This window comes from Magallana gigas, chromosome 5 (assembly GCF_963853765.1).
Source record: "Magallana gigas chromosome 5, xbMagGiga1.1, whole genome shotgun sequence".
Classification (NCBI taxonomy): domain Eukaryota; kingdom Metazoa; phylum Mollusca; class Bivalvia; order Ostreida; family Ostreidae; genus Magallana; species Magallana gigas.
In genome coordinates, this window is record NC_088857.1 from 44,758,507 (window position 1) to 44,785,923 (window position 27,417).

Consider the following 27,417-nt stretch of genomic DNA (forward strand, 5'->3'; position numbering starts at 1 on the left):
GGAAAAACCCTATTGATATTTTCTGTAAACCATACAGTTCATCTCCTTAAAAAATATTTCAAACTCACAGTAATATGAATACTGCTTTTTTCATACCTTTATTTTGCAGTGTCTTTGTTTTGGTGTTTAGGCGTTTATTTGTGCGTAGGTTTTTCCCCTTATTTTTTGGATGAATTTTATTCTACATGTTCTTTTATTCTCGTTTATTAACACTGTGTTGTACATCTCATGCAATATTAAGTTTTAACAGTTAATAAATATCTTTTTGTACTTTTACATATATTTTCAAGTTATTTTCTTCATAAATTCATCATTTATTTTCTCTGACATATGTAATATACAATTACAAGAATGGCTCTTAAATGCATGGTTACATTTTATGCTCGGCATCATAATTTTTTTTTCAGTTTTGATAGTATCAAGTTTCATATAATCGATTGATTTTTTTTCCTAACATATAATTCTGATGGGTAAAATTTCTAGGTGAAATACTGCTTTAATTAGTGTTTTTCATATAACTGAAATTAATTACTCATATGTTTTAGGACTGTTGTTCCAATTCTTGAAAATATCTATTTCACTTTAGATAGTTATTAGTCTCATAAATGTAAAAACGCATAAAATGTATTCATTCTATTTAATAAGTACGATCTTTAGCAAATTACAATATAATTTTGCAAACTGTTTATTTACTTTTCCTAATATTATAGTACAAAAATGCGTAAACTTCCACACTTGCTGTGACAAAGGTTATACGAAGTATCGATATGAACCAAAACTATTTAATATTTTGTCCATATATGCTTCCTAAAAAACGTATGTAGCAAGATTATTTAGTTATCTTAAAGGGTCTAATGTGAATACTAGAATGTGTTGTGAAATGAACAATGTCATGATCAAAATTTTATTCGTTTTTTAACTAAACAAACATTTTCCTCACATCATATTAACTGTTTATTGTTTTATCTCTAAGAAAAACTTAATCCAAATTATTTTTTGATATTTTGATAGAGGGAAAATGTGTACTCTTTACCGTATATCTGCGGTATTACATGTATATTTTTGCCACACTTCCATTTTCAGAAAATTAATACACATATCTATTTACATACATGTACATTTTTTTTAATTCTTAAACGCAGTTGCAACAGTTGCAGAGTATGAATAAACAAAGCTTAATATGGTCAAACTCTTAGGAAGTATTACAATATTTAGTTGCAAAATATTTGTTATTTGTGACTGCTTTTTGTTGTTCTCTTTGTTATTGTTTATGCTATTCTTATAACGAAATTTATTTAGTTAACATGCAGTTATAAACTCATATTAATTAAATTGTTGTAAATTTCAGTTTAAGCAACATTCACGAAAGAAAATCTGATGGAAGTAGTATTTTTAGCATTGGTGGTGATGACAATTAGCTTGCATTAGTAGTACCAGCTGTAGTAAAATTTTGTTAACCTTCGTGCAGAAAGCGCGAAGATTTTAGCGATCTAAAAGACAAATCGTGACGCATTTAACCCGGAAAAAACTATATCACTCTAGGTTTGATTGAATTCTCTTTGTTTACGAAGAAAAAACATACATAATCATACCTGATAATACATAATGGGTGATAAAAAGGGCAGGTATTGCAATTGGGCATTCCTGGTAGATCACAAGCTCTGGAGGCCGGCGTTGACTGGGAAATCCCTGCACGTGGAGATTTCTACAGCTATCACGTGCTCTTGTATTTAATTAATTTGGTTCTTATTTGTGTGACGATGCGATTCCGTTTCTATATAAAGATATTTACACCTGGTCGATCTTTTGTTTTACTTTCACTTACCTGTTCCGCGTTGAATTTTCAAAATGCTTTTGGAGCTTGACGAGTTACCGGACTGGTTGGAGTAAGTACTTTACTCATTTTTTTTAAAAGTATATTTTCTAGATTTTGAAATATGCATATGGTGTTGCAGCATAGTAGGAAAATATACCTTGATACAAATGTACTTATTTTTTTAATTTTGCAATTGTTTTGACAAAACATGTGGTAAAATTTTGAAATGTTTGTTATGTCCATAGGCATGTACTTCCATTTTAATTAGTCATTTAACAATTTTGCATGCAATAATACATTTATACATATAAGTACAGCAAGTTTGTACCGTGCTTCATAGACTTTAATCTATGGAATTTATCAACTTTATCAAAGTTTTAAGCAAAAGCCTTATCACAAACCGTATAGATTTTAAATTTTATAACGGATGGCTTGGACTTAATTCTCTACTATATACAAATGCTTTTGGGGTTTCAATTTAGAATTCTTTTGATTTTAAGAGAAATGCAAACCAAATCTACCCCCCCCCCCTACCCCTCCCCTTCTTGGAAAAAAACAGAGAAATATTTTTTTTTCAACAGAATACATCTTCTTTTAAAATATATCCGATAAGATTATGTTTGCAAGTCCAGTACGTTTGCAAATGTTATTTTTAAGGGGAAATGTTTGCAAAACAATTGTCACAAACATTATATGTAAACACAATTCTGAATGAATTCAAAAACGTGCAATTTTTAATTTACATTTGTTGAGTATGTTTAGCCAGGGTCATGTCATTTCCCAATACCTCGGACCTATTTTTCGCATTCAAAATTGTAATCTTTATTTTTTTATTCAAAGTAAAAAATATTAAATTGAAATTAGATTTAGCAAAATTTCTATCGTAAAATTTACAATCATTGCTGAAAAAAATTAGTTGAAATACAGTATGTATTATAGAATGTATACACAATGTACATGTACATGCTGAAGCTCTGAGGGGAGTTTATGTTTAAACATTCGTAGAAAAAAAGTAATTATATACATGTAAATGATAAAGACATTCAATTTTTTCCTACTTTAAGAGTCCACGGAAGAATATGCGTCGTTGTGAAAAAAAATGATGTAAACCATAATAATTATTTAGCTGGATTTGATTGGGATGAAATAAGTACATTACAGGGTAACTTTCATTGAGTACATTGAGTTTGTAATGCATGCAATAAACTACTGTTTCCAGATTACCTCAACTTAATTAAGTTTTTAACTGTTTAGAATTTATAGATCTAAAACACGTTTCTTTTTAAACTAACTACGTTTGTCCAATAGTTATTTGTTTCATGCTTGTTACACGTATTTTGATACTAATTTGATATTGCAACGTTAGGTATCTTTTAATATTTCATTCTATAATTTGTATATTTTATCATCCTACATATTTTACATTGTTGTTTTTATCGTCTTGTGTTGTTATTGTTGTTTGTGTGTGTATGTGTGTGTGTGGGGGGGGGGGGGGGGGGTGGAGGACAAAAATAGGGCTTTGGAGAATTTGAATGCAAATACATGTACTTCTTTAAAGTATGGAATGTTTTATAATCGTTAACTTCTTGGTTAAAAACAGCAAAATGCATAGAAGCCTAAAACCGGACCTTTTAGCAAATACTGACACATTGGATCAGGTTTTTTTTCGAAATCAGTTACTGTCAATCAAGAGAAAAATTGAGAGAGAGAAAGAGAGAGAGAAAACGAGAGAAAACTCGAAACAAAGACTTTAAAAGGGGGGTTCTTTATTCTCTAATAACTTTCAATATGGTTATTTACAAAATAGTGTTTTGGTTTTAGGTTATAGCTGTATAAGAATGCGTTTCGAATACTTTCATCTCACGCTCCAAAATAAAGAGGATAGGCAGATTTGCATGAAACAAAGACAAGTGATCGTTATTCATATTTTGTTTAGTTAAATTCATTGCTACTTTCATTATATTCAATGCGCTTGTCATTGTTTAAATGCAGTTAACTTTTCAAATTATTATGATTTCGATAGTCCATATGATCATGTTTTTTTTAGATAGGGTCAAAAGGGTTTGGAAAGAGGAATAAAGGGGGATTATCAGAGAAAATAAGCAACTATTTTTTAATGCATTGGGATGTGTACTTTCCAAGAATGCCGTTGATTTAATGAATAACTAGCTTAGCATGTAAAGTTACTCACTTGTAAACAGATAGCTCAAGAGGTGGTGAAATGCATAGTTCACATTAGGTAATTTTTCGTAACTCGAATTCCATCGCTTTCTTTCAGCTTCGCCGGTACATGTATATATTAATCTATTTCTTCTTTTAAATGCTGTCATGACAGGTGTTAGGTACATGATTATATTTATTTATGTGTAAAGACCTGTGCGATTTCAAAGAGTTGAGGTTTTCAAATTTAAGTATGATGCAGACGATATAAAATATATGCACCGTCCATATTTATAGACAAACTTCATATATATTAAATTTTTCATCATTTCCTTAGTTATGAATTGCAAGAACAACAGAAAAATGCATTTCTCATTTTTAGACCAGACAGGCATGATTTTTTCTAACTCATAGTTATCATTTGATGAATGATTAACATAAAATATGAAAAATATTCAACTCATGACTCTTCTCAATAAATTCCCCTTTCTGGATTTTCCCGCTAGCTCATGGGCGATGCTAAATATAAAACACAAAAATCCGACATTGTCTTTTCAAATTGCATAACTATTGTACAGTGCTTCTATTTTCTGAAAATGCAGGCATAATATGCAAATTATACAGGTCCTTGATTGATGATAATAAGGACATCAGTCACGTGGTCGCTTTGTTTTGTTTTTTTTGTTTTGGTCTTTTAATTGTCGTAGTAAACTTTAATCACTGTCTGTATAATGAGTCAATTCTCAAACCCATCAGCTGGTAAGTGTAAGCATTTTTTTTCATCTATCCATTTACCGGTTAATATCTTTCATTCATTTTTCTTTCGCTCTAACGATGAAGGCATGTTGAAATAAGTGGTTTAGTACATGTTAAAATTGTTGTGGTGTAAAAAAGGGGGTAAGAGACACAAGGGATGTTGTATATTTAAAGTGACATAACAGTTTGGGCCTAAGCCGCGCAGCCAACAAACTGACTCAGATTCGTGAAACCCTCCTCTGATAATCGTCAAGGGTCGGGCGAGAAAACTCGAGTGCGAGTTTCCCGAAAATCCGGATGCACTTGTGTTTTTCCTATCTGTTCATGTGTCGCGCAGCGGAAAATATTATTTCGTCAAACTAAGCCGTTGCCGGTCTAAAAAATATTGCTCTTTGCTTCGTTCATAATGTGATTTGTGTGCCAGTCGATTCATCAATTATTTGAAATATTGAAGTCAACGTCAACGGGAGGTTTTAATCTTCTAAGGGTACCGGAATATTGTTCATTCCAAAAAGTATGTTTCTCCATCCTTATACGAAATACTGCAACGCTCGGTGAGTTATTTTTAGATAATCTTCCTGGTTCGTTGCTATTTTCGATGAATGAAATTATTTTACTACAGTATTTATCATGATGAACAAATAACACATGCCTTTCTTCTTTCGCTATGCATAGTCTGTATTTGTCTGTAATACTAAAATATTTTCATAAGCATTTGATTTGTATTCAAATTTGTCTTTGAAATATTGTATCTTTAATATAGGTAAATTATGTTAAGGACCCCGTTTTTGGAAATGTCCAAAAATACATTTTCAATAGTATATATTTTGAAAGTTTTTTTTTATTTTTGGGCAATAAATTATTAAATATATATTTGTTTGAAAACCCGATTTTGAACTGAAATTGTGAATATATTATATATAAACAGCTTCGTGTGTTTTTATTCTTCTTTTTAAAATTCTGTGTGAATCACTTTGTCCTCCAATTTTATGCAAGATCGACTGCACTTTCTCTGCATGACTCTGAGCATTGTATATACACATATTAAGTCAATAGTCTCGGTGGGATTGCTGCTTAGTTGGTTGGTATGGTATAACCGTTATTAGGAATCGAGGAATCCTAACAGCACTTGTTCGTGATCATATAAAAAATAACTGAATAAAAATGAAGATTGTCTATACTATCTAGATTGAATATACATATAATTATGTACATTGTCATGAAATGCGAACATACCGTTATTGTATACATCTTAAATAAACCAAGGACATTTATAGTCATAATTTCTCAACCATAATTAAGCGCGCCCTTTTCGAACACCAGTTTGTATTCGCTATCCTCTTTACTCTGAAGTGGCACAGAGTACATCAACTTACAGTTACGATCCGACTCAAAATACTCGGGAGGAACATGTAAAATCCTTGTCTACTTCTATATATCTAAATTGTGTCACCGACACTTTGAAACGCACATGCGTTCATTTCCATGCATGTGCATGGGTGCATACATCACCATTACATTCGCTCATACATTGCAAAGACAATCATTTTAGTTGGTAAGATGCATCAATCATTAACATTAACCATGTTTAATTTCCTTTGTTTGAATTATTTTTTGCAACTTTCAAACATTCAGATCAGATGATCGTTCACCTTAAAATAATCAAACACATAACTTAGCTGTTTTTAAGATGACCCACTCATATATACAATGTAGTTACATAACATTCATTTCAGGCATATAGAAGGAGGTATCAAATGTGATCACACTTCTTAGCTTTGAATGTTTTCTATCATATATGTTGTTTACTAAGTGTTGTTTGCGAAAACAACTGAGATATTGTCGTCCTAACAATATCAACTGTTTGTGCAAGGACAGTGCTATGTTTTGTTTAATTCTCAACAACCACATTCTTCTCCGAATTTGGACAGGCATCTTTTATAGTTGCTTGTTCTCCTGTTTAAGTCGTTAAGATAATCTTCTCATTTTCTCTGACTATGTTTGGTTTCTTAAAAAGGATGTTTTTCATGTAAAATGTCATGTTGTATATTTTGAATTTACTGGGTGTAAATACAAAATTTACAACATGACAACTTTATACCCACCCAGTAAATTCAAAATTTACAACATGACAAAACTTTAAAACAATTTTAAAGCGGCGTTTGTTCTACCCAGAAAATTTGACTTGTTGTTCTATAGGGTAGTTGATCACGCATGTAGCTAGTCTAATTTTTGGGAGTCAAAATCACCAAATTCTTAGGTGGTCGGGTTTCATTGGGTAGAAACTTTAAAAAATAAAATATTCTTTAGATAAGGTAAGTTATTATCTGGGTTGATGTTACATGACCCAATGATCAAAAAGTAGACGCCATCTGTGTTTATACAAGCAAACGCATTCCATCATTTATTTTTTTCTTTTCAATGTCAACACTGATTACGTGTCAACTTCAACTTGCTGACACATCGTTTAAAGCTATCGCATACAAGAAGCTAAAAAAAATAATAATAAATTAAAGCTAGAAACACGTATTACATGTAAAAGCCGAGCAAATATTACTGAATAAACACATTAACATTACTGAAAATTTTTAATGGCTATAAAAAAAAAACCACCTGGCCGATTATCATCATCATCATCATCATCATATATAGCTTTTATTTAAGCATTGAATCATTATTTTTTGAAAGATGTGGTCTCATAACTGCAACGGTGTGTGCATACAAATTGAATCACGCGCGCTAGCGCGTAATGAAAATTTGTTTGCACACATCGTTGCAGTTATGAGACCACATCTTTCAAAAAATAATGATTCAATGCTTATATTTACGTTTTTTAACATTTGTTCTTTTTCCGGATATATGATTTATTTAAAAAAATATCGGCCTTATACAACGAGTAATGCGCAATTAACGGAAGTACCATTGGAACAGCCGAATTATGCTGGCAAAAATAGTGAACAGCCTTTTAAATTCTACTAACACAATTTTATTTTTCATTCTGTAATTAGATGAGTTTATTTTTGGTATACTAAGAAATTAATCAATTGAATTCATTTAAATCTTTAAAATATATTTACATCCATGAAATATTAATCAGCCCAAGTATATTATCATGTCGTGATCCGGTTTGAAGTCGGGAGGAGAGTCAGTCATGTTCTGAAGGAAGACTGAATGTATTCATACGCACCAGATTTGGTGATTGGGTCTTCTGTGTTATGCATAAATATCACTCAAATCTATCAATGCAATTTAATGGGAGGAAAGAAAGTGAATGTAAATATTAAGCATTGAATCATTATTTTTGAAAGATGTGGTCTCATAACTGCAACGGTGTGTGCATACAAATTGAATAACGCGCGCTAGCGCGTTATGATAATTTGTTTGCACACACCGTTGCAGTTATAAGACCACATCTTTCAAAAAATAATGATTTAATGCTTATATTAACGTTTTTAAACATTTATTACCTTCCTGCAAATATGATTTATTTTTTAAAAGCTCCGCCTTATTCAACGAGTAATGCAAAATTAACGGAAGAGCCATTAGAACAGCCGAATTATGCTGACAAAAATAGTGCTCAGCGTTTTAAATTCGAATAACACAATTTTATTTCTCTTTCTGTAGTTTGTCGGATTTACTTTTGGTATGCTAAGTAATTAATCAATTGAATTCATTTAACTGTCAAGACATATTTACATCAAATAATAATCAGCGTAAGTATAATATCAGGTCGTGATCCGGTTTGAAGTCGCGAGAAGAGTCATTTCATGTTCTTCGAGAAATACTGAAGGAATACTGAATGTATTCATACGCGCCAGATTTGGTGATTGGGTCTTCTGTGTTATGTGTAAATATCACGCGAATCAACCAATGCAATTTAATAGAGGGAAAGAAAGTAAATGTAAATATTGCTCATTATCAGTGAAACTTTCATTGTCACCCCAAGGATAAAGCTCTGTCATTCAGCCCACTGCATGAAATCTGACTGAAATGTAATTTAGAGGTGATTAAATGACATACATGTAGCTACGCCATTTAGTGATCTTTCATTTAACTTATCTTCATCATAATCTAAAATTTGATTTAATCATTATCATTATGTTTATGAAATATCATTGTCGTCGTCATTTTTATACATCACATTATTATATAAATACCGTTAAGCTTATCATAGGCGTCGGAACCGGGGGGGGGGGGGGGAGGGGGGAGGGGGCACTTTTTTTTGCAAAGTTAGAAAGTTAGACCTAACCATCAGACACATACATGTAGCATCAGGGACAGACCAGACCCACACTTTTTCTCGCAGCAAACATAATTGTTCCTAAATTTACCTAAAAAAGAATAAAATATTAATAGTAATTTTGAAAATTGGAGTTTTACGTATAGTAGCCCCCCCCCCCCCCCGGATTAGGAAATTCATGATTTAGATTAAAAGAAATTTGGGGTTTTATAGGTATACTACACCCCCCTCCCCCCCCCCCCCCCCCCCCACGGATTAGGATTTCTAAAAAAGAAATGGGAATCCTCCCCCTCCCCCCTATTTTTTTTTTGTTTTGCTTGTGAAGATTTCTGATGGTTAGTCTAGCCCCCACCCCCACTTTCATCATCATCAACACAACGACATCATAAATAGACATGAGTAGGAGTTTTCATAAAAAATAATTGAAAAGGTTTTTGTTTTATTCTAAGATGCAAAAACCTGTTTGAGTTTAAAGTACACGAACAAAGTATACAAGTTGTCCTCAAGCAAACTTATACTTGGTCGGTACATGTAACACGCGTTCCTTGATATATTTTGATCCTTATATATATAATACATTTTTCGATAGCGATGAAGTGTGGCAACACAATTATTGTTTAAATTAATTAAAAGTGAATTTCAGCAAATAAACATTCGACGCTTTTACTTGATTTTGACATGCTGAAGTTTCTTAACAAATACCAGGTAATTCTTTTTTTTTAATTTATCGTCACAATACACACAATAACGCGATTTGAAAAATAAAATTAAACAGTATCATAGAAAATAGTCAATATTCCTTGAGAAGAGTAATGTGTATCGACAAGTCAGTCTCAAAATTCAGAAAAAAAGCATCTATCAAAAACAGAACAATTTAATTTGTAATGTGGATTTTAAAAAGAATCAGAATGTTGCAAGTATATACATGTAAGTATTATTTTTCAACGTTCACCTAGGTAAATATTTCCTCCAGACCCACAGTACAAACACGTGTTCTTAAGTAAAAAGATACAGATCAAGTTTTTTTTTTTTATTTTGCACTGTTTGTTAAATTTTACATTTTAAATGACGGTTGAAGGTAATTTTTTTCGGAGGCCTCGAAAAACGAGGGGCAATGAAACTAGAAACTGGATCAGAATGATTGTAGAATACATTTACATCATGTCCACACCCCAAATAAGATCGTCATATTCCATTATATCCTAGATAATATACCCCGGTTATAAACAGCTAGAGTCTAGCTGTCATACTTAAGATATGGTTTTAGGTTGAAAAGGTAGATTATTGTAACATTTTACAAGTGACCGATTATTCAACAGTGTGCATTTAAAAAACAACACCTTAAAAATGAGTATACTATTTCCATATTGCGCCTGACATTTATAAAGGCGGAAGTAAATTATACTTTGTAATTTGCTTCACTGTCAGGGGCGTATAACACACCTTCATTATCACAAACTTGTAGATCCGCCTATGATAATCATAGGCTTTGTTTACATGCGCGAGTAATTCGGAACAACGATACTAGCCTCTCACAGAAACACACGGAGAAGGAGAGAGTGGTTTTCTGTTATGTAAATTAGGATTTTATATTTATCAATTTAAAAAAAAAATGGGGTCAATAGTTTTTTTTTCAATTATAAGTGAAGGTGTGTTTGTTTGTGTCGGTGAATGACCCCGTATTTGACCTTCCGAGAGCATGAGTATCGAACGTAAGAGTGTACACATAAATTAAATGCCGATCTGTAACTCGTACAAATCCCGGATAAGGAAAAGAGCAACAGAAAAAAGAGATATGGTATGAATGTGTCCTGTTTGAAGGTCAAAACGTTCCCTGGCTTGTACTAACGTGGCATAACATCGGCGTGTTACACAAGGATGTTTAATTGAGTGTTAGTCGCCATTGACTATGTGTGATGGACTAAAACATGGATTCTCGTGGAAAGTAAAGACGATATACTTGTGATTTCTACTGACGGTGTTGATTTATTATCTTAGTTACTGGCGTTTACATGCACAAGCCAGCTAGATATGACGAGGAAGTAAATTCATGGTGATAAAAAGGCACGAGGCCGCTACCGCTGTATGTATCGACTCCCAATGATTTGAACACGAAAGGAGGAAGTAGAATTGCTTGCTGGAGATTATGCTATGGGTGGCCATCGTAGACGGCAGGTAAAATCAGGATTTTATTCCCGCCAAAGAAATATACACATTATTCAGTTTCACAGTTGTGTCAGTTTTTGTTTTATATATCATTTCCTGTTCGACTATCCTCGATATATTTCTTGTTTTAGAGAGCGATGGTTGTGAAATACTCAATATTGATTTTTTTCTTCGTCCGAAATGGATTACTGACTCGTCTAAGACAGGCTCTGATCTGCTCCAATTTAGGTTTAGTGGTCATTTAAACCCTTTCGTTAAATCAAAAATTGTTTAAATCTTTATATATGAACTAAATCCTACGCCCATACATGTATCTACACGGCCTTTAACTTTATATTGTACATGTACACGCCTGCGGCTAAATATCTGTGTAGTGTTTATAAGGAAGTGTGGCCCGCTATGATAGCGAAATCTGAGCACGATGCCGAAGTACCTCGGCATTGTTGCTATGTTTATCTTGTGTTCAACGTCGTAGCACATCCTGGATACTAATGTGTGTACAACTAGTTATCTTCACAACCTCGAATAATACGCATGTGTACACACATGTACATGTACGTGTGCGTTTTTCTATGTTTTCTTCTCTCGTTTTATTACGCACATTTATAACCACTTATAATCCACCGGGGATCTCTTAGATTTTATTTCCTCATTTTTTCACAGTTTCCTGACCTTTCTCGATGCTGGGTAAACTGTGTTTGTACAGGCGTTGTATTCAATAACTCAGCTATTTACCGATACATAAAGTGTATAAGAATTCATAGTTCTGTGGAACTCTGGTTGATATCAATGATAAGTTAAGAAAAATTCATATGCAGATCAGGGAGCATGTATCCTCTATTTGATCATTTTCTACCTTGGACATTTTAAATACAAAAACTGTACGAGTTATCGTCCTTACAACGTTGGGGCTTGGTTCACGAGCTTGCATTTTTTATCACAGTTTTTTCAATGTAAGACATAACTGTAACCATAATCTGTTTTCCTTTTTTGTTTTGAAGATTTTTTAATAAGATCATTAGCCCCCCCTACACACACTTTTAATTTGCTTCCGACAGCCGGGTAGGTTTCATTTACATAGCCTTACACTGTTTATTAACATGAATATGTTTATTACTCTATTTTAAACCATTGCATACTATATATATATATATATATATATATATATATATATATATATATATATATATATATATAAGCGACTGCCAAAGCAAGGATTGACGATGACATTCTAACTTCGGCAAAAGAGCAAAACATTTATTTCACAACGGGTGAGTGGTTTGTGTTGAATAAAAGATTCGATATAATTAAATCGTATTACACTTAGGTAAACACGCGCGAAAACTATACATACTATGAATGTTGGAAGTAAATGTCCTTCACAAAATGTGTATAGTTAGAAATTAGTGTTTTAATCTATTGATGGGTTTTTCTTTCTATAGAAGAAAACGAATAGATGAAAAATTTAAACTAATCAATTTAAAACTGATGTTGATTAATTTCCTCTAGTTAAAATGGAAGCCCTTACATGTATGCTTGTAATACATGTATGTATTTTTACAACGCTATATAGAAAATCAATTCTACATTAAAATTAATGTTTTTGAAACAGTAAAAAAGTTGCTTTTCTAATCGAACGATCGATAGTTTTTTCTTACTAAAATACATATGATAATTTATACATCATACCCCGGAATACAATTTCCTTACTAGAATAATTCGATTACAAAAAGACCTTAAGTAAGTCTAAATCAGACAATGAGTTGTCTCTCTTGTATTGAGCCTGTTATATTCTCAATTTTTTGTAATTTCAAAAAAAATATCAGTATTGATTTGACTTACGAATCCCGATTTCAAAATAATGAAGTCATCATAAAGCAACGTCCAGGGTTTCTTATCCGCTTATTTAAACATTTTTGTCAATTTTTTTGTCATTTGTTTTCTATTTTGGGATATCCACGTTATAGCATGAAACCCGTTGAGTTGTTGATTTTCTTTTTTATTGTATTGTGGGTTGTAAATTATACAGTCTTGATAATTTGTGGATACCCTTTATAACTGTTAATTCTATGGACACATGATAAACACCAGTCTTTCCAAAAAGTGAAAAGGCATGCAACCTCTATCCACTTCTCCGCGATACAATATACCTGTACTGTATTTTGATTATGAAAAACGTGTAAACGCCAGAATCGGTGACGGTTTACGCTTCGAACGATGTTTTGACTTACAACTGAGTGAACAACAGATATGTTATATTTATTATCCTTACATTAATATCATTGTATTCCTACAATATAAATTATTTGTTCTTTACAAAAATTTACATTATCGGTCCCGATAATCTTATTTTTTGTAAAAGACACAACTTTTTGTGCGCAATACATACATATTTTTTTTTGTATGGATGGAACCGTAGCTCTAAGATCCGTCATCCCAAATTTCCCGCTGTGCTACAGTTTTTCAGCTAGCCCCAGGTTAATCCATATTCATTTCGAATGCACCCTCTTTGTAATTGACAAAACAGACAAAACAAAAGTCGGAATATTTATAGCTCATTATGATTGAATTCATCTTTTGAAGTTGGAAATAAATTTTTAAAGAAATGAAAAAAGCATCATTTATAAATTTTATCAGCTAAAGGAAAAAATCCTGTCATGGAAATGGTGAATATGGTGGGCGGGCGAGTGGCTGTCAAAAGGGCATCCCTATTGTACGGATTACTTCTCCGACAGTTTTCAAGATAGGAAGTTGTTGTTTTGCAGATCAATTGTGCATATACATGTATATATCAGAAATATGCGTTTTATTTTGATTTTGATTTTTGAGCATAAATGAAAAAATACCATCAGTTGAACTTAGTCATTTTTTCGCATAATATTGCATAAAGGGTAACCCTATTATACGAAGATCTTCTCCTGCAGTTTTCAAGATCTGAAATTTTTGATTTGCAGATCAATTGTACATATTTCAGATGTGTGCATATTAAATGGATTTTGATGATCGAGTATTTATGGGGAAAAAATACCAGCTGTTGCCAGCCATTTTCTCGCATACTGTTGCATAATTATAGGATACCCCTATTAAACGGATGGCTCCTCTTACAGTTGTTGGTTTGCAGATGTGTATATTATTAGGATTTTGATTTTTGATATATGAAAAAAAAACACCTGTTGAAATTAGTTATTTTTTCGCATACTTTTGCGTATAAGGTACCCTTATTGTACCGATAGCTCTTTCTACAATTTTCAAGTTGGGAAGTTATTGTTTTGCAGATCAGTTTTACATACAATGTACATGTATATCAAAGATGTGCATATTACTTCGGTTTCGATTTTGTCAAAAAAGTACCAGCTGATGAACTTACTCATTTTTTCGCATAATATTGCATATAGGATACTCTTATCGTACCGATAACTCCTCCTACAGTTTTCAAGATAGGAAGTTATTGTTATGCAGATCAATTATACATACATGTACATGTATATCAGACATGTGCATATTACTAGGATTCTGATTTATGATATTTTTTGTAAAATAAATCCGCCTGGTGAACTTTTATTAGTTTTTGGCAAAATATTGCATATAGAGTACCCCATTTCTATGGATAGGTAGTGTTTATCAATTCAGGGTTGACTAATGGATTATGGATACTGTTCAAAAGAAAACTCGGTCTGCTGTCAGACAGCTTTTCTCTTGTTTCTTTTGTAAAAGGTTTTAACATTTGTTGATTTTTAATGCATGTATTGAGATTTATACCATGTAGATTTGTTGCTTAACTCCACGGCCAAGTATAGTTGAATCAAAACTCAAATCCGGGGGTGGGGGGGTGGGGGGGGGGGGGTTAGAGTGTAACCGGTTTTGATTGGTTCTGACATTTACACACTCCATAATCAAATAATAGATAGAAGTTCTGTACACATATTACAACAATTGTAACTTTGAAAACATTACGCTAATGTTTTTGGCATGTTTCCCTTTTTGATTACATGTTATAAACAAAACATTGCATACATGTATAAAGTCTTAAATGCAGGTCTGTAGTTTCCGGTCTGAAAAAAAATTCGGATGAATGACCTAGTACGTCCATCCGATTTTTTTCAGACTGGGAGCTACATGTACCTGCGGCTAATAAATACAGTCTTTGATGCCATTGGAAATATTAATATCATTTATGATAGGAATTTGAATAAACGTTGTCACTGCTAAACAAAGCGTTTGTAAAAGTGGTGTAGGCGGACAATACGAGATTGGCTTCGTCAGTGGTTGTATCAAAACGATCGAATTTCATCAGAAATAAGGCAGAAAATACTCATTAGATTCAAATACAAACGTATGATTACTACTGAACCAATAAAACAGTAATCCTGATTTCAAAATTTAAAGAATATATTTAATGGATTTTAATTGATATCTACATATGCAAATGCTTTTAATTCTTGTCTGGGTCGAGTTTTTGTCTCATAGCTATAAAATGTCCACAGATTTGATAACGAACGCATGCAAATCAGATTAAGCTAAATCCGCTCCAGATATCAAGGGGAGGTTTTGGAAATATTAAAGCTTATCTACCCGTGTTTTTATTTGAAGTACATGTACTCCGAAACTTTTGATAAAATAAAGAGAGCGGTATGTAGAATGTGTATGCTGATATTATCGCAGTGACCTATTTGTATATCTGGTTAGATTAAGGAAAATTTCTCCATAAAGATGACTTTAAATTTCAGTCTTCCTATGTGCTATCCACGGATGTCTTAGAAATTTTACACTAATAACATGATAAAGAAAATCTGGTTCCATATGTTGTTTATGTCAAACTTTTATGTGTATTCCATAAAGAGATAATTTAACTTACACACTTCTATTCAACTGATATCTCCCAACCAGGATTAATAGCTTAACAATACATGAATATTATTAAATATATACATGTACGTAAAATTAATGTTTTGAATACGAGGATGCTGAATTAGACATTCTGCTCCATCGTGCTTGCAAAATTATGGAACTCGCATATTGCTTGTAATTTGACCGTTTTGCGTTTATCTTCACTTCAAAAAGCTTTGAATCAAATTCACAAGATTTGCTACATTTTTTTTCTTAGATCTTGTTGGCTTTCGGGTGCTTTGTTGGAGTGAAGTTTCTGAACGGGTACATGTTCTTACGAGTTTCAGTTATGAGTGATAAATCCTTGCCTTCGTATTTCATTCCGATATCCACATTGCGCAAAGGGAGATAAGAAAAGTGCACTCTAAGCTAATGGCAAACACAATGTGCAAAACTTGATAATGCATTTATATTTACCCAAACAGAGGTATTTTAACTCTGCAGGTAAGTCGTGGTTGTAAAAGGTAAACTTCTGAGAAAGAAAAAAATCGTGTCAGCCACTTTAATCCTATTTTCTTCCTTTATGGTCCCGAATGGACACTTTTTCAGACAATTTGATACGTTGACTACGTATCAACGGTAAATGTGTCCTCGTCAAAAGAACCCGGAAGACTTGTGTTTTTGATTTTTTTTTTTTAAGTTTGTTCTTGCCTCTGTAAGCATGGACAGGTCTACTGTTATCTGAGCAGACTTGAGGGTATTTTTTTCTTTCTTTTGGATGACTGTGTTCTCCTCCTTTTCTGATCGACCTGTGGCTAAGTTACCTTAGCTCAATGCAGTACAGGTTAGTTTATACTTTTGTTTTCGGGTTTTTATTTTACTTTTTTTTTTATCATAATAATCTTTATTTCAATTATGTATGTACTTCATAGTCTTATGAATGAAATATTGTGATGTATGTATTATAATTAGATTAGAAAATTCAACGAAATCTAACCTTTCTTTGGTTACAAAGGTATCTGTCTTCTGGTAGTAAAGAAAAACCATGCATGCAAAATACACATTAAAACACCTTTCTACTTGTGAGTTCTTACCTGGAACAGATATTTTTGTTTTTCTGATATCGCGAGCTATTGTGTAGTGAGAGGGGTGGGTGCTATACGCACTGAGCTGTGTCATCAGAATGCAGACAAAAATTGTCAATAATCAATCTGTTTACAAGATTGGAAGTCTTGTCGGCATATTCAATTCTTTAAATAGCACGTACAGGAGTTAGTTACTGAGTAATATGGTAAAAACATGAAAAAGAATCAGATTACATGCAATCCTCAGAATGTAATTTTTGGTACACGCGTACTGTAGAATTAAGTTATAAGTGTCATAAGGAATGCTTCACAATTACAGTTTTGCAGAATATGAAATATAATAGGGACAATTAATTGGCTGTATGTGGCAATGAACCAGGGCAACGGGGTTGTTTCGCATTCATTTAGAAAAAGAATCCAAATATTTTTCGAGTAAATATGTTTTGAGTGTATATTCTTTCTTAATCGTTTTTGCGTTTGTTTGTCGTTGTCATTTTTTTTCATCTCTGTGTTCTTTTTAAAAAATACAATAAGTAAAGAATAAATAAGGAAACATTTAAAAGTAAGAGGCGTCTCAAATGAGTGTAAATGTTGACAAATTGACTTTCATCGAATTATGAGGCACTTAAAGGCAAAAGATAGATTGCACTCATCTATTTGAATCGAAAAGCTTTGAGAAAAAATTCAACCACTTAGAGCTCTTTATCATAGCGTTGTTAAAACGCACTTAGAAATTCCTTGGCTAAGGAGTGACCACACGGCTCTACAAGTACAAAGTAACAATAGTTGGGGTCCATTTTGTGTTGGACGATTGACAACATAAATTGTTCTGCAGCTCTATTATCACTTTGTACCCTGATGTTAGACGTAAGGGCGAGGAGTGTGGGAATATTTTACCTGCCGATGTTGTACAAAATCACGGATCAGGGCGGGGATAATAGGATGTCTACTATTGGCCCCGGAGCGTGAATAAAGAAAAAACCCGGTCTCATATTACAGCTAACGTAGCTAAAACGAAAGTATCCGGGGATGTTTTTAAACATTCAACAAAGTCGGTATATCCCCTCTCGTCGACAGGGTCAGTAATATTCATCACAGCACGGGGTAAGCAGTGATTTCCGATGAGGTGAGGCTATATTTGGGGGAGGACCGGGGCTTAGGGTGGGGTGAGTCGGTATCTCTTACCCTTTGTATTGATTGTAGATAATCCTTAATTATTTACATTAACAGTTAACGCAGTAAATTATGCGTTTTAATTATCATGCCTTGGTTATTTGTTTAACGTCATGCAAAATTTAACTATTGAACAATGCATTAAATATGCCGTAAAATAACAATAATATTGTACTTTGTGATCGATCATCATGACCTAAAATCATTTCTTAAAATGTGTCCTGATAAGTTTTATTTAAAGTAGAAGTTTTATCTAACTGTCTGTGCAGAAAAATCTTGATCCGGAGATCAAATTTTTCCAATAAATTCATTCCGTTTATTGTCAGTAGATTTAATAAAATTTTAGATTTAAATTTTAGTGAGTTTAACAAAGTTTTATTAATATGAAGGAATCGATGTATGAAAGACAAATATTTAGTAATAGAATAATTTACATTTTTGTCATCTTAATCATGTACGTATAACCTCAACCTTTCAGAGAGAGAGAGAGAGAGAGAGAGAGAGAGAGAGAGAGAGAGAGACTGTTACAGCTAGAAATCAGAGTTAATGATAAATCGGAGAAGTATACTTTGTTAATATTGGACTTTTAGTATATTATTTGCATACAGTCTTAAGTTTGATCTTATTTTGAATTTGAATTCTCCCTACATTTCATTTGCCCCGTTGTCCATTTACTTTTTGTACATTTATATTTATCATGGTACATGTAAATACATGCAGTTATGTAATTTGTTATACAATCTACATGTATATGAACAGTAGATAATTAATACAATGGCATGCTCAATCTGGATATTAAATATTTGTTGTGCTGCTTGTTGAACCTTACCCTTGGTCACAAACTGAGGCTGATTTTTTATGCATGCAGTAAATAAACCGTTGCTTAGTTGTTAACCTTGGTGTATTCACACAAGTATAATTATTCAGTTTGCAGTGTTGTCAATATTTTTTCTTCCTTGTTTTGCGAAAAACAGGAACTTAAACTTGCAAATGTGGGTCACATCTGTTTACATACTAAGTAAAAGTGTCCTTTTTAACCAATATATTTCTTTAAATTTATTTCCTCGTTTCGGTCGATAAGTAATAACCGTTGTACACTTGATAGCCGCTCACTATCAAACATTTTTAGTTTTTACGTATATAATGAACGTGTTATGAAAGAAGTTGATATTTTACATTTGCAAATCTTTTGTAATGTGTACATGTTTGTACGGCTAGAGTTTAAATGCTTCGAAAATTTCAGATTTTATTAATTCATTTTTCCCCTAATTTGAATTTTCGTTTACAGTCAAAATTCTATCGTTGTAAATGGGTCTCTGACTGTAACGCTTCTAGTAAAGGATTGATCTGTAATTTGTTTACTAATATTTTGTACGTAGAAATTACATAAACTCAAGTGTTTCTATGAATAATATTACTGCATTACTTAGATTTAGAACAAGCTATCATAAACTGCCAATTTAGAGAGGCAGATGGAATAACGTACCTAGAAATCACCGCTTTTATAATTTATTCATTGGCGATGAATATCACTATATCATGATATATCCAGATTTGAAAGAATATAGAAAAGCCTATTTACCAACAATGTATTTTTGACGACCGAATGCTTTCAACTTTTTTGAATTATTTTCATGTAAAAAAATAGCTGTTATTAATAACCAATGTAAATTTATCAACATTAGAAATGAGAGAGTCAACTCTCCAGTTTGATGTGTGCAGTATACACTCTTGCTTTTTATATAATATTGTATGTATTGTATATTTTCTCTATGTTGTTTTATACAATATGAGAATAGATAAAATGAAAAGAAATAAGATTTTTTTCTAGACTTCGAGGGTTTGATTCTTAAATACAGACAGCTACATGTGTATGTCAACTTTAAAAAAAAAAAGCCCACTCCATGTATTTGAACGATTTGGGGGCATTGACATTTTATCGATATAACCATGTATAAATATACTTTTTATTTCTTTATGACAGGGCCGATGTCTTCAACGGGATTATGGCGGCCCACATTTTTCCGTCGGTAAGTTCATGATATGAAATTGTTTTATTTTAATTTTATCATTAAAAAAAAAAAACTAATAACAATAAATGATATCCAATTTTTAATTTTTAGATATTTATTTTATTATAGATAATCTTGACTATTTAATTTTCACTTTATCAGAATATATTTATTAATGCACACTATCGACATGACTTTGTAGACATTAAGGCCCATTTACATTGTTTTCAATACTAAAGGAATACGTTTATTTTTCTCATGTCCAGTCAATGTGTCAATTGAACGTTGAATTGAACATCTTTTGAAGTAATATGCGGGCATGCATCACTGATACAGTACAGTGGCTTGTAGGTCTTTGGTAGTTACAATTACAGAGCCTTATCTTTGGGGGGGATGGGGGGGGGGGGGGGGGGGTTGTCAGTGAAAAAAAATCGGAGAGGGCTACATTATTGCAACTAATACCGGTATTTTGAAGATACATATTCATGCCTGCTAAGCAATTCAATTGATGTTTGTTTTTTAATGGTCATTCTGTTGCAAAAACAAAATCGACAGTGACATGTATGAACTGTTTGTATGCTCTTTCACAGATTTTAATAGGTACCAACATCACATTACTATGTTTTGCAATTTTATTATCTTTCTCGTTTTTTTATTGGGGAAGGGGGGTATATCATATCTGACCACAATAGTATAAGAAACACGGTCGAGTTGTCATGTTGCCCAAATCTTAACATATCCCCCCCCCCCTCCTCCCCCCCCCCCCCCCCAAAGTATTAAATAGAAAATAATTATTCGGGGGGAATCACCTTTGGTGCATATTTCTATTAATATACTAAACAGCTTTGTCAGGGTAGAATGCCTTGTACCTATCCAGAAAAAAAGGTCATTTAAAAACCCAGGCAGGTAAGGTTGACGTGTGCTATATTGATAAATATTGCGACCCAGATCACTACTGTTTACCGAGAAATTTAACTTCCTGGTCTGGGACGATTTTGCAGCTCGCCGATGTGTTAACGGACTCGCTGACAGCCGAAGATTTTGGACCCCTGGACCTGTCCTTAGGCAATATGGCGGGCACTGGCTCTGACGGGCGCGGTTTGGACGAGAGTGACTTCCTCAATCCTTCAGCACTCTCCGATCCTGAAGGTAAGAGAGAAAAAATGCAGGGCTGATAGCAGCTCAAAGCGAAAGTAGAAATTGCGTGGTGAATATTTCCCTATTTGGATCCAATCGCGTTTTTTTTTTATTTTGACAATGCTGCGTTGCATGTTCAGGTGAAACAACTACCTGCTTTTTATTTACTTGTTTTTATTTCCTTCTAAATTTCTGCTGATTGCCCCTGGTCATTGTAAACACTTTAGCATACGCTTCATTTATTTTGTATCATTTTACGTTAATGGACTTCTATTGCTACTTTAGATTTATCGTTTGAGACAGAGATAAATTTTACAAAAAAAAATATTTTTTACGTTCACGTATCTGTAGTTTGAAACATAAAGAACGTCTCTTTTTACACTATAGATGCATTGTAACTTGGACTTATTTGTCTTCATAGACTTTCTCTTATACCATACCTCCATCGAAAAAGTCCAAGCATTAATAGCTTTTTACGTAATCAATATTACAAATAACTGGACCTACCTGGGTCATATTAGGAACGGAAGTTAAAATGTGGGTATTTTTGAAAGGCGTGTACAAGTATTACATGTGCATGTTTGGTGTGTCAGATTGAATCGATAAGCAGGGATCCATACAGTAGGTCTCTCTCTCTCTCTCTCTCTCTCTCTCTCTCTCTCTCTCTCTTATATTACTGATAAATTATCTTTGTGTTTACATAAATAATGTTTAATCTTCTACATTTATACACAAAGTCATTGTGTCCAGCAATGGTTACTTCGTACTGATTTGTGTAATAGGGAAGAAGTGCAAAGTTTATATTTGTGGTATACATGTAAATCGAAAGTAAATTTTATTTAAAAAAAAAAAGGTTATGTGTATATCAAAAAGCGTACCCTCAAGTACAATACCATTTTGAGCTTTAAACATTTGAACATGGTATAATTTCCTGAAAAGTTGATATTTTCATAAGTTGTGAAACTGAAAGAAACTTGAACAACATAGTTTACTTTGGGTACAATGCACCTTTTACAACTCATGGGGAATCCCTTGCGAGCTGCAAACGACCTTGGATTCCGGTGAATGCTGGGTAGTTCCCAGAAATCAGGGATTCCATTGTCTCTGCGCTCACGGCTATTTAAATATCTCAATAATGGTCGGTGATATGTAATGTTTAAATGCTCAGCAAGGAGCCATTCATTCAGTACTTCCATGTCTTCTCTAGTTTCGTTTCATGAATCAGCGATGCATCAACGAACTCATTTCCCCAAACTCTTAAATTTCATGTAAATAAAGGATATCTACAAATAAAAAGAAACGTTTTACATGTAATTCCAATTGACAGTTCTCCTACTGTTGTACATGTATGAACAATGCTTGTATATACCTGCATACATGAGAAATTTAATACTTGGTATTCAGAATTCTCATGATCTATTTATAATGTCCAATAGTTAAACTTATCTGTACCAGGCATATCAGTGCAAAGATTTTCAATTTTCGTATATGGAAGTAAATCAAACCGGATAAAAGATAAAGTCTCGTACACACCGTCGGCGATTATTTATATAACCCGGTATTTGTTTTTATTTTATAGAGTACGTCTTAGTAGCATATGGATGGCTTTTTATCACACAGATACACAAATATTTATTTTTCAACGTTAGAAATGACTTATGAAAAGTTGAAACTAATCTAAGAGAGAAAGAAGAGATTTGGAAAACGTCCATGGTGGCTATACAGAATGCATATAATTTTATGAACATTTCTTGCATTTAATGTAAATTTTTATGATATCTTAAATAATTGAATTAGGTTGCAATATTTTACAGCGGAATTAACAAATGCATCTTTGTATTCGTTCATAAGTGTACAAACGGAATTTGATGGAAAAGAAATAAAAGTGTCTATATGTCCATTGAAAAGCTCTTGACATTTTTTGCTAGTTTTCCTTAAAGACCCGGACGAGGAAGTTAAAATGCACATAACGCTACTTCAGCGACTTTAAGTTTTCACCCCTTAAACAAGTGTGTTTTTTGATCTGCCATGCAATCTCTATAAAATCTCCTCGTTTTCGGGCTGCCCCGGGCTTTCTCGCTAGCAGTCAGTAGCGGATTTAACGTGTGTGTTGTGTTTTTTGCAGACTCCAGTATATACGAGCTGTCACAGCCCTCCGACCTTCTGGTCCACTTCCCTATGTGGTCAGTCTCCCAGCCCCTCGTGAATTGTGACGGCACCAATGAACTCGGACAAGTTCAGTACGAAGTAGAGGTACCGACCGACGGGTCACTGACGTCATACCCCCACAGCCCCGGATCAACGGGAGATCACTCGGACTATAGCTCAGGTATGCCGTTCATGACGTTCTTTTATATTTTTAAAAAAATTTATGTTCTTACTTTGTAAATATTTTGCTGACAGACTTGTGTAAATTATACCTATATTATGGTGTGAACACAATGCGTGTACAAACCTCATTTATTTTATTTTTTTTTGTAATATGAACTGTTTTAAAATTTTGAACTGTAAACTACATTTTAGATATTCTCAATTACAATTCTGTAAATTTGATACAAACTATTAAAGTCACAGCTTTCGTTCTTGCAGTTTAGTAGCTAACGTTTAAAATATGGTGACGAAAAAAATATTTTAAGGTTATAGTTTTGTTTTTTTTCAAAGAAAATACGTCACAAAGCTCAATACATGTTCCATACCTCCATAATTAAGGAGGTGTATTATATAATAGTGATTTTATTTTCCGGTTATCAGGTTAAATTTGGTAAAGTGTTAAACTTTCTATTGCCAAGAAAGTACAACCGCGCATCTTGTCTTTCAGATTCTTCTGGCGCCGATTTGAATCATCGACAAGGAATGATTGCTCTTCAGCGCATGGGCCACTCTCATCGCGACCCCGCCCTATCAGAAATAGAAGTAAAATCCGAACCCAACACGGGTCTTCCGGATCCATCAATCTTGCCGTCCAAGTACTATGAAGATGAAGATGACGTCATGAGTGAGACGGACAGTGACGAACATTCCAGTAGTTCGGAGAAAAAGAAGCGCCCTGGACGGAAGAAGGGACAAAGTAAGTTTTCACTTAAGCTGCTTCATGTAATAAGTGCCCTCATAGTGTATCATTTAGATTATATAAAACCTGGAGTAGTTTTAATTTTATTTTTCTTCGAATTACCTTCCCCTTTAGAATGTAGTAAAGGCTTGTTGGTCTGGCGAAAGCTACATGTATTTGCCCATAGTTCTTTAAATATTGGTACACCAAGTTTAACCCAAATACCTTCCGAAAAATTATGTATAATCTAACAATAATTATATAAATTTAAAACAACATGATGATAAGATGATATATATTATTACACAGATAAAAAACAATAACAAATCGAGTAGAAATACAAAATGATAAATATAATTTCCTCGATATACAATTTATAAATAGGCGCGAAATAATTACTTAACGAATATATTTACTTTTTCGAGTTGTTTTTCGGTTTTTATAACTGTAATTCAAATGATTTTTTCAAGTGTTGATTTTAATTTTCAGCGTCCAGTGTCTATCATCTGTGGGAGTTTATCCGCGATCTTTTGCACGACGAGCGGTACTGTCCGCGGATTATAAAATGGGAATCGGAAGAGGAAGGGATTTTCCGGGTTGTCAAGTCGGATGAGGTGGCCAAACAATGGGGCAGCAAGAAAAACAACCGGTCCAAAATGACCTACGAAAAACTCAGTCGTTCACTCAGGTGAGCTCCCCCCTGTCCAATGTATCAAGGAAAGACAACTTCTTTAACTTCTTTTTTGAAACATACACTGGAGTTACTTTCCTTTTATTTTTAAACGACGCAAGAATTAAGCTGAAGAATAAGCCTTTTAGAGCATTTTGTAAGACAGTGAGTTATAATTGCATACAATCAATTTACATGAAGGTATAAATGTTAAATTAATTTTGATAAACCGAAACCACAACAAAACGCCACAACACAATTCAATTTGGCCGACATATCTAACATAATTAATCAATTGTCAAGCACATGTATATCAAAGAAATTAAGGATAGCTTTGATTTGCATGGTAAAGTCATTTGCAACTGTCAAGTGGGCTTTTATTCAGTTTGCCATTCACGTTTATGACAATTTGGGTAAAATGAATGCAGATTTTGACAATATAATAAATCATTCTTCTTGATGAAAATGTGTTATAAGGAATATTAAGTAAATATTTTGTCTTTTGCAGATATTCAAGAAAAGAAGGCTACTTTGCAGATATTCCAAAAGACAGAGGCCTGCCAAAGAAACTGTGTTTTAAATTTGGACCAAAAGCACACGGCTGGCATAAGAACTCACTGTAGTGATCTGAGTTGATATTTTAGAGGCTGTATAATACAGCAACTGTTGCACTGATTAAGTGCAACATCTGGCAGCAAAATGAGACTTCCGTGCGAGAGAAGCTGCTGAGTGACCCCGATTTCTTTAATCTCATTCATGTTCACAGCTGACCCTATTGTTATATGCGTGTATATATATCTTCTTCTCACACCACAAATACCTGTACATACACGTACTAACGGCCGGTGTCTGACATTTTGCATCCCAAAGAGAGAGAGAGAGAGAGAGAGAGAGAGAGAGAGAGAGAGAGAGAGAGAGAGAGAGAAAGATAGAGAGAGAGAGGTAAACTTGTAACTGATCATTCACATCGTCTGGATTCGAAGACGTTAAATGGTGGAGTTTATTTTTTTTTTTAGTTTTTACATTTCTATATTTCATTTTTTCGGAATTGTAAATAGATTTAAAAGTGCTTGTAAGGTATGATAATGGTTGCTAGAACCAGCACATGTACCGGAGTACTATAGTAAGTACATACCGGTGCATTAATATGTGATCGGTATGGTTGATGTTACAGTAGATTAGTGTTCGACCAGTCGGCCATGGCTGCATATTCAGTGTTCTTATGGTGGAAACTCTACCGGCGACATATATTAACAATATCCCGCACGGTAGAAAATGATCATATATGATATTGATTTTTGTAAATTTTTTCAAATTTATACTGACACAGAGATATGTATATTTATGCAATTTATAGACTATATTTTTAGCCATATCAATGATAGCCTTTGTAAATACATCTGATCTGTTTAGATATACTTCAGCTGCTGTTAAAAGTTGTTGGTATAGTTTAACATAGATGAAATGTTCTTTTTGCCATAAAAGCATGAAATCAAATAAAATTACGAACTATACACAAAATCCTTTAATCGTTTATATACTAAAAGTCTTCCAATATATTACAAGATCTAAAAATGGTTCTATTTACGTTTGCATTAAAATTTTGTAATTATTAATGTTAAGTTTGCCGCGAATTTAAATACTATTATAAAATGTTTATATTTAACTTAATTTGTCCCAACACACCTATTTGACCTCAAAATTGTAATTTTTCTCAGTCTCGTTTTACTTATTCTAATCCTATGTTAGTGTCACTCGAGTGATATAAATGGTTAAATATGGTTTTTGACACAGTTATGAATTTTTTATTTCGTGTGATGTCTGGGTTGTATACTTCCATTTTTACCTAAGGAACAATTAATTCTTCGAGAAAAAATAGTTAACAGTTGCCAACTAATTTATGATTTGAAAACTCATGTAGTTTTACTGTATGCGAAATTAAGCATTAACAATTGTTTTGATTTTATTCATTCATTCATTCTTTATTTCCTCTTTCCAGAGATTGTAAACACATACATATCAAAAATATATTAGTAATATAACATCATACAATATATTAAGTTATTCAATTCATTCCATCTCACGGCAATTTGCAACAGATGCGATCTAATCAACACCACGGTGAATCATGTATTCACTTCATGTACATGTATGTCGCAGAAATTATAGAAACGTATGGAGGGTTATAGAAACGTATAAATAGTGCAACTGTTACAGCAAGCAGATTGTTGATTGCTAGCAAGAGAATGTGCGATGTACAAAGAGCCAGATCTAAAACGTAAAATTAACTTCATTTCAAACGATTTTTACGACATTATATCAGGTA

At 33.1% G+C, this 27,417-nt stretch overlaps 1 protein-coding gene across 5 annotated transcripts; it reads left to right on the forward strand.

Annotated features, from left to right (window-relative positions):
- Positions 1-1,833: 1,833 nt before the first annotated feature.
- On the forward strand, positions 1,834-26,396 carry LOC105348386 (ETS-related transcription factor Elf-3). Of its 5 annotated transcripts, none has more exons than XM_066085781.1 (7): positions 1,834-1,886; positions 20,208-20,253; positions 21,237-21,384; positions 23,498-23,701; positions 24,191-24,439; positions 24,911-25,109; positions 25,600-26,396. In XM_066085781.1, the coding sequence occupies exons 1-7, from the start codon at positions 1,849-1,851 to the stop codon at positions 25,712-25,714; spliced, it is 999 nt and encodes a 332-aa protein (XP_065941853.1). In that variant the 5' UTR covers positions 1,834-1,848; the 3' UTR covers positions 25,715-26,396. The 5 variants fall into 5 exon arrangements, with proteins under 5 accessions (XP_065941853.1, XP_065941852.1, XP_065941854.1 ...); XM_066085780.1 differs by lacking the exon at positions 1,834-1,886 and adding an exon at positions 5,072-5,286; XM_066085782.1 differs by lacking the exon at positions 1,834-1,886 and adding an exon at positions 10,647-11,147.
- The last annotated feature ends 1,021 nt before the right edge of the window (positions 26,397-27,417 follow it).

Bases quoted from the DNA above. Each gene is read 5' to 3' on its own strand.
- LOC105348386 (XM_066085781.1), top strand. From the start codon at position 1,849: ATGCTTTTGGAGCTTGACGAGTTACCGGACTGGTTGGA. The intron at 23,702-24,190 runs GTATGCCGTTCA...CTTGTCTTTCAG, and splicing joins TCACTCGGACTATAGCTCAG to ATTCTTCTGGCGCCGATTTG. The intron at 24,440-24,910 runs GTAAGTTTTCAC...TTTAATTTTCAG, and splicing joins TGGACGGAAGAAGGGACAAA to CGTCCAGTGTCTATCATCTG.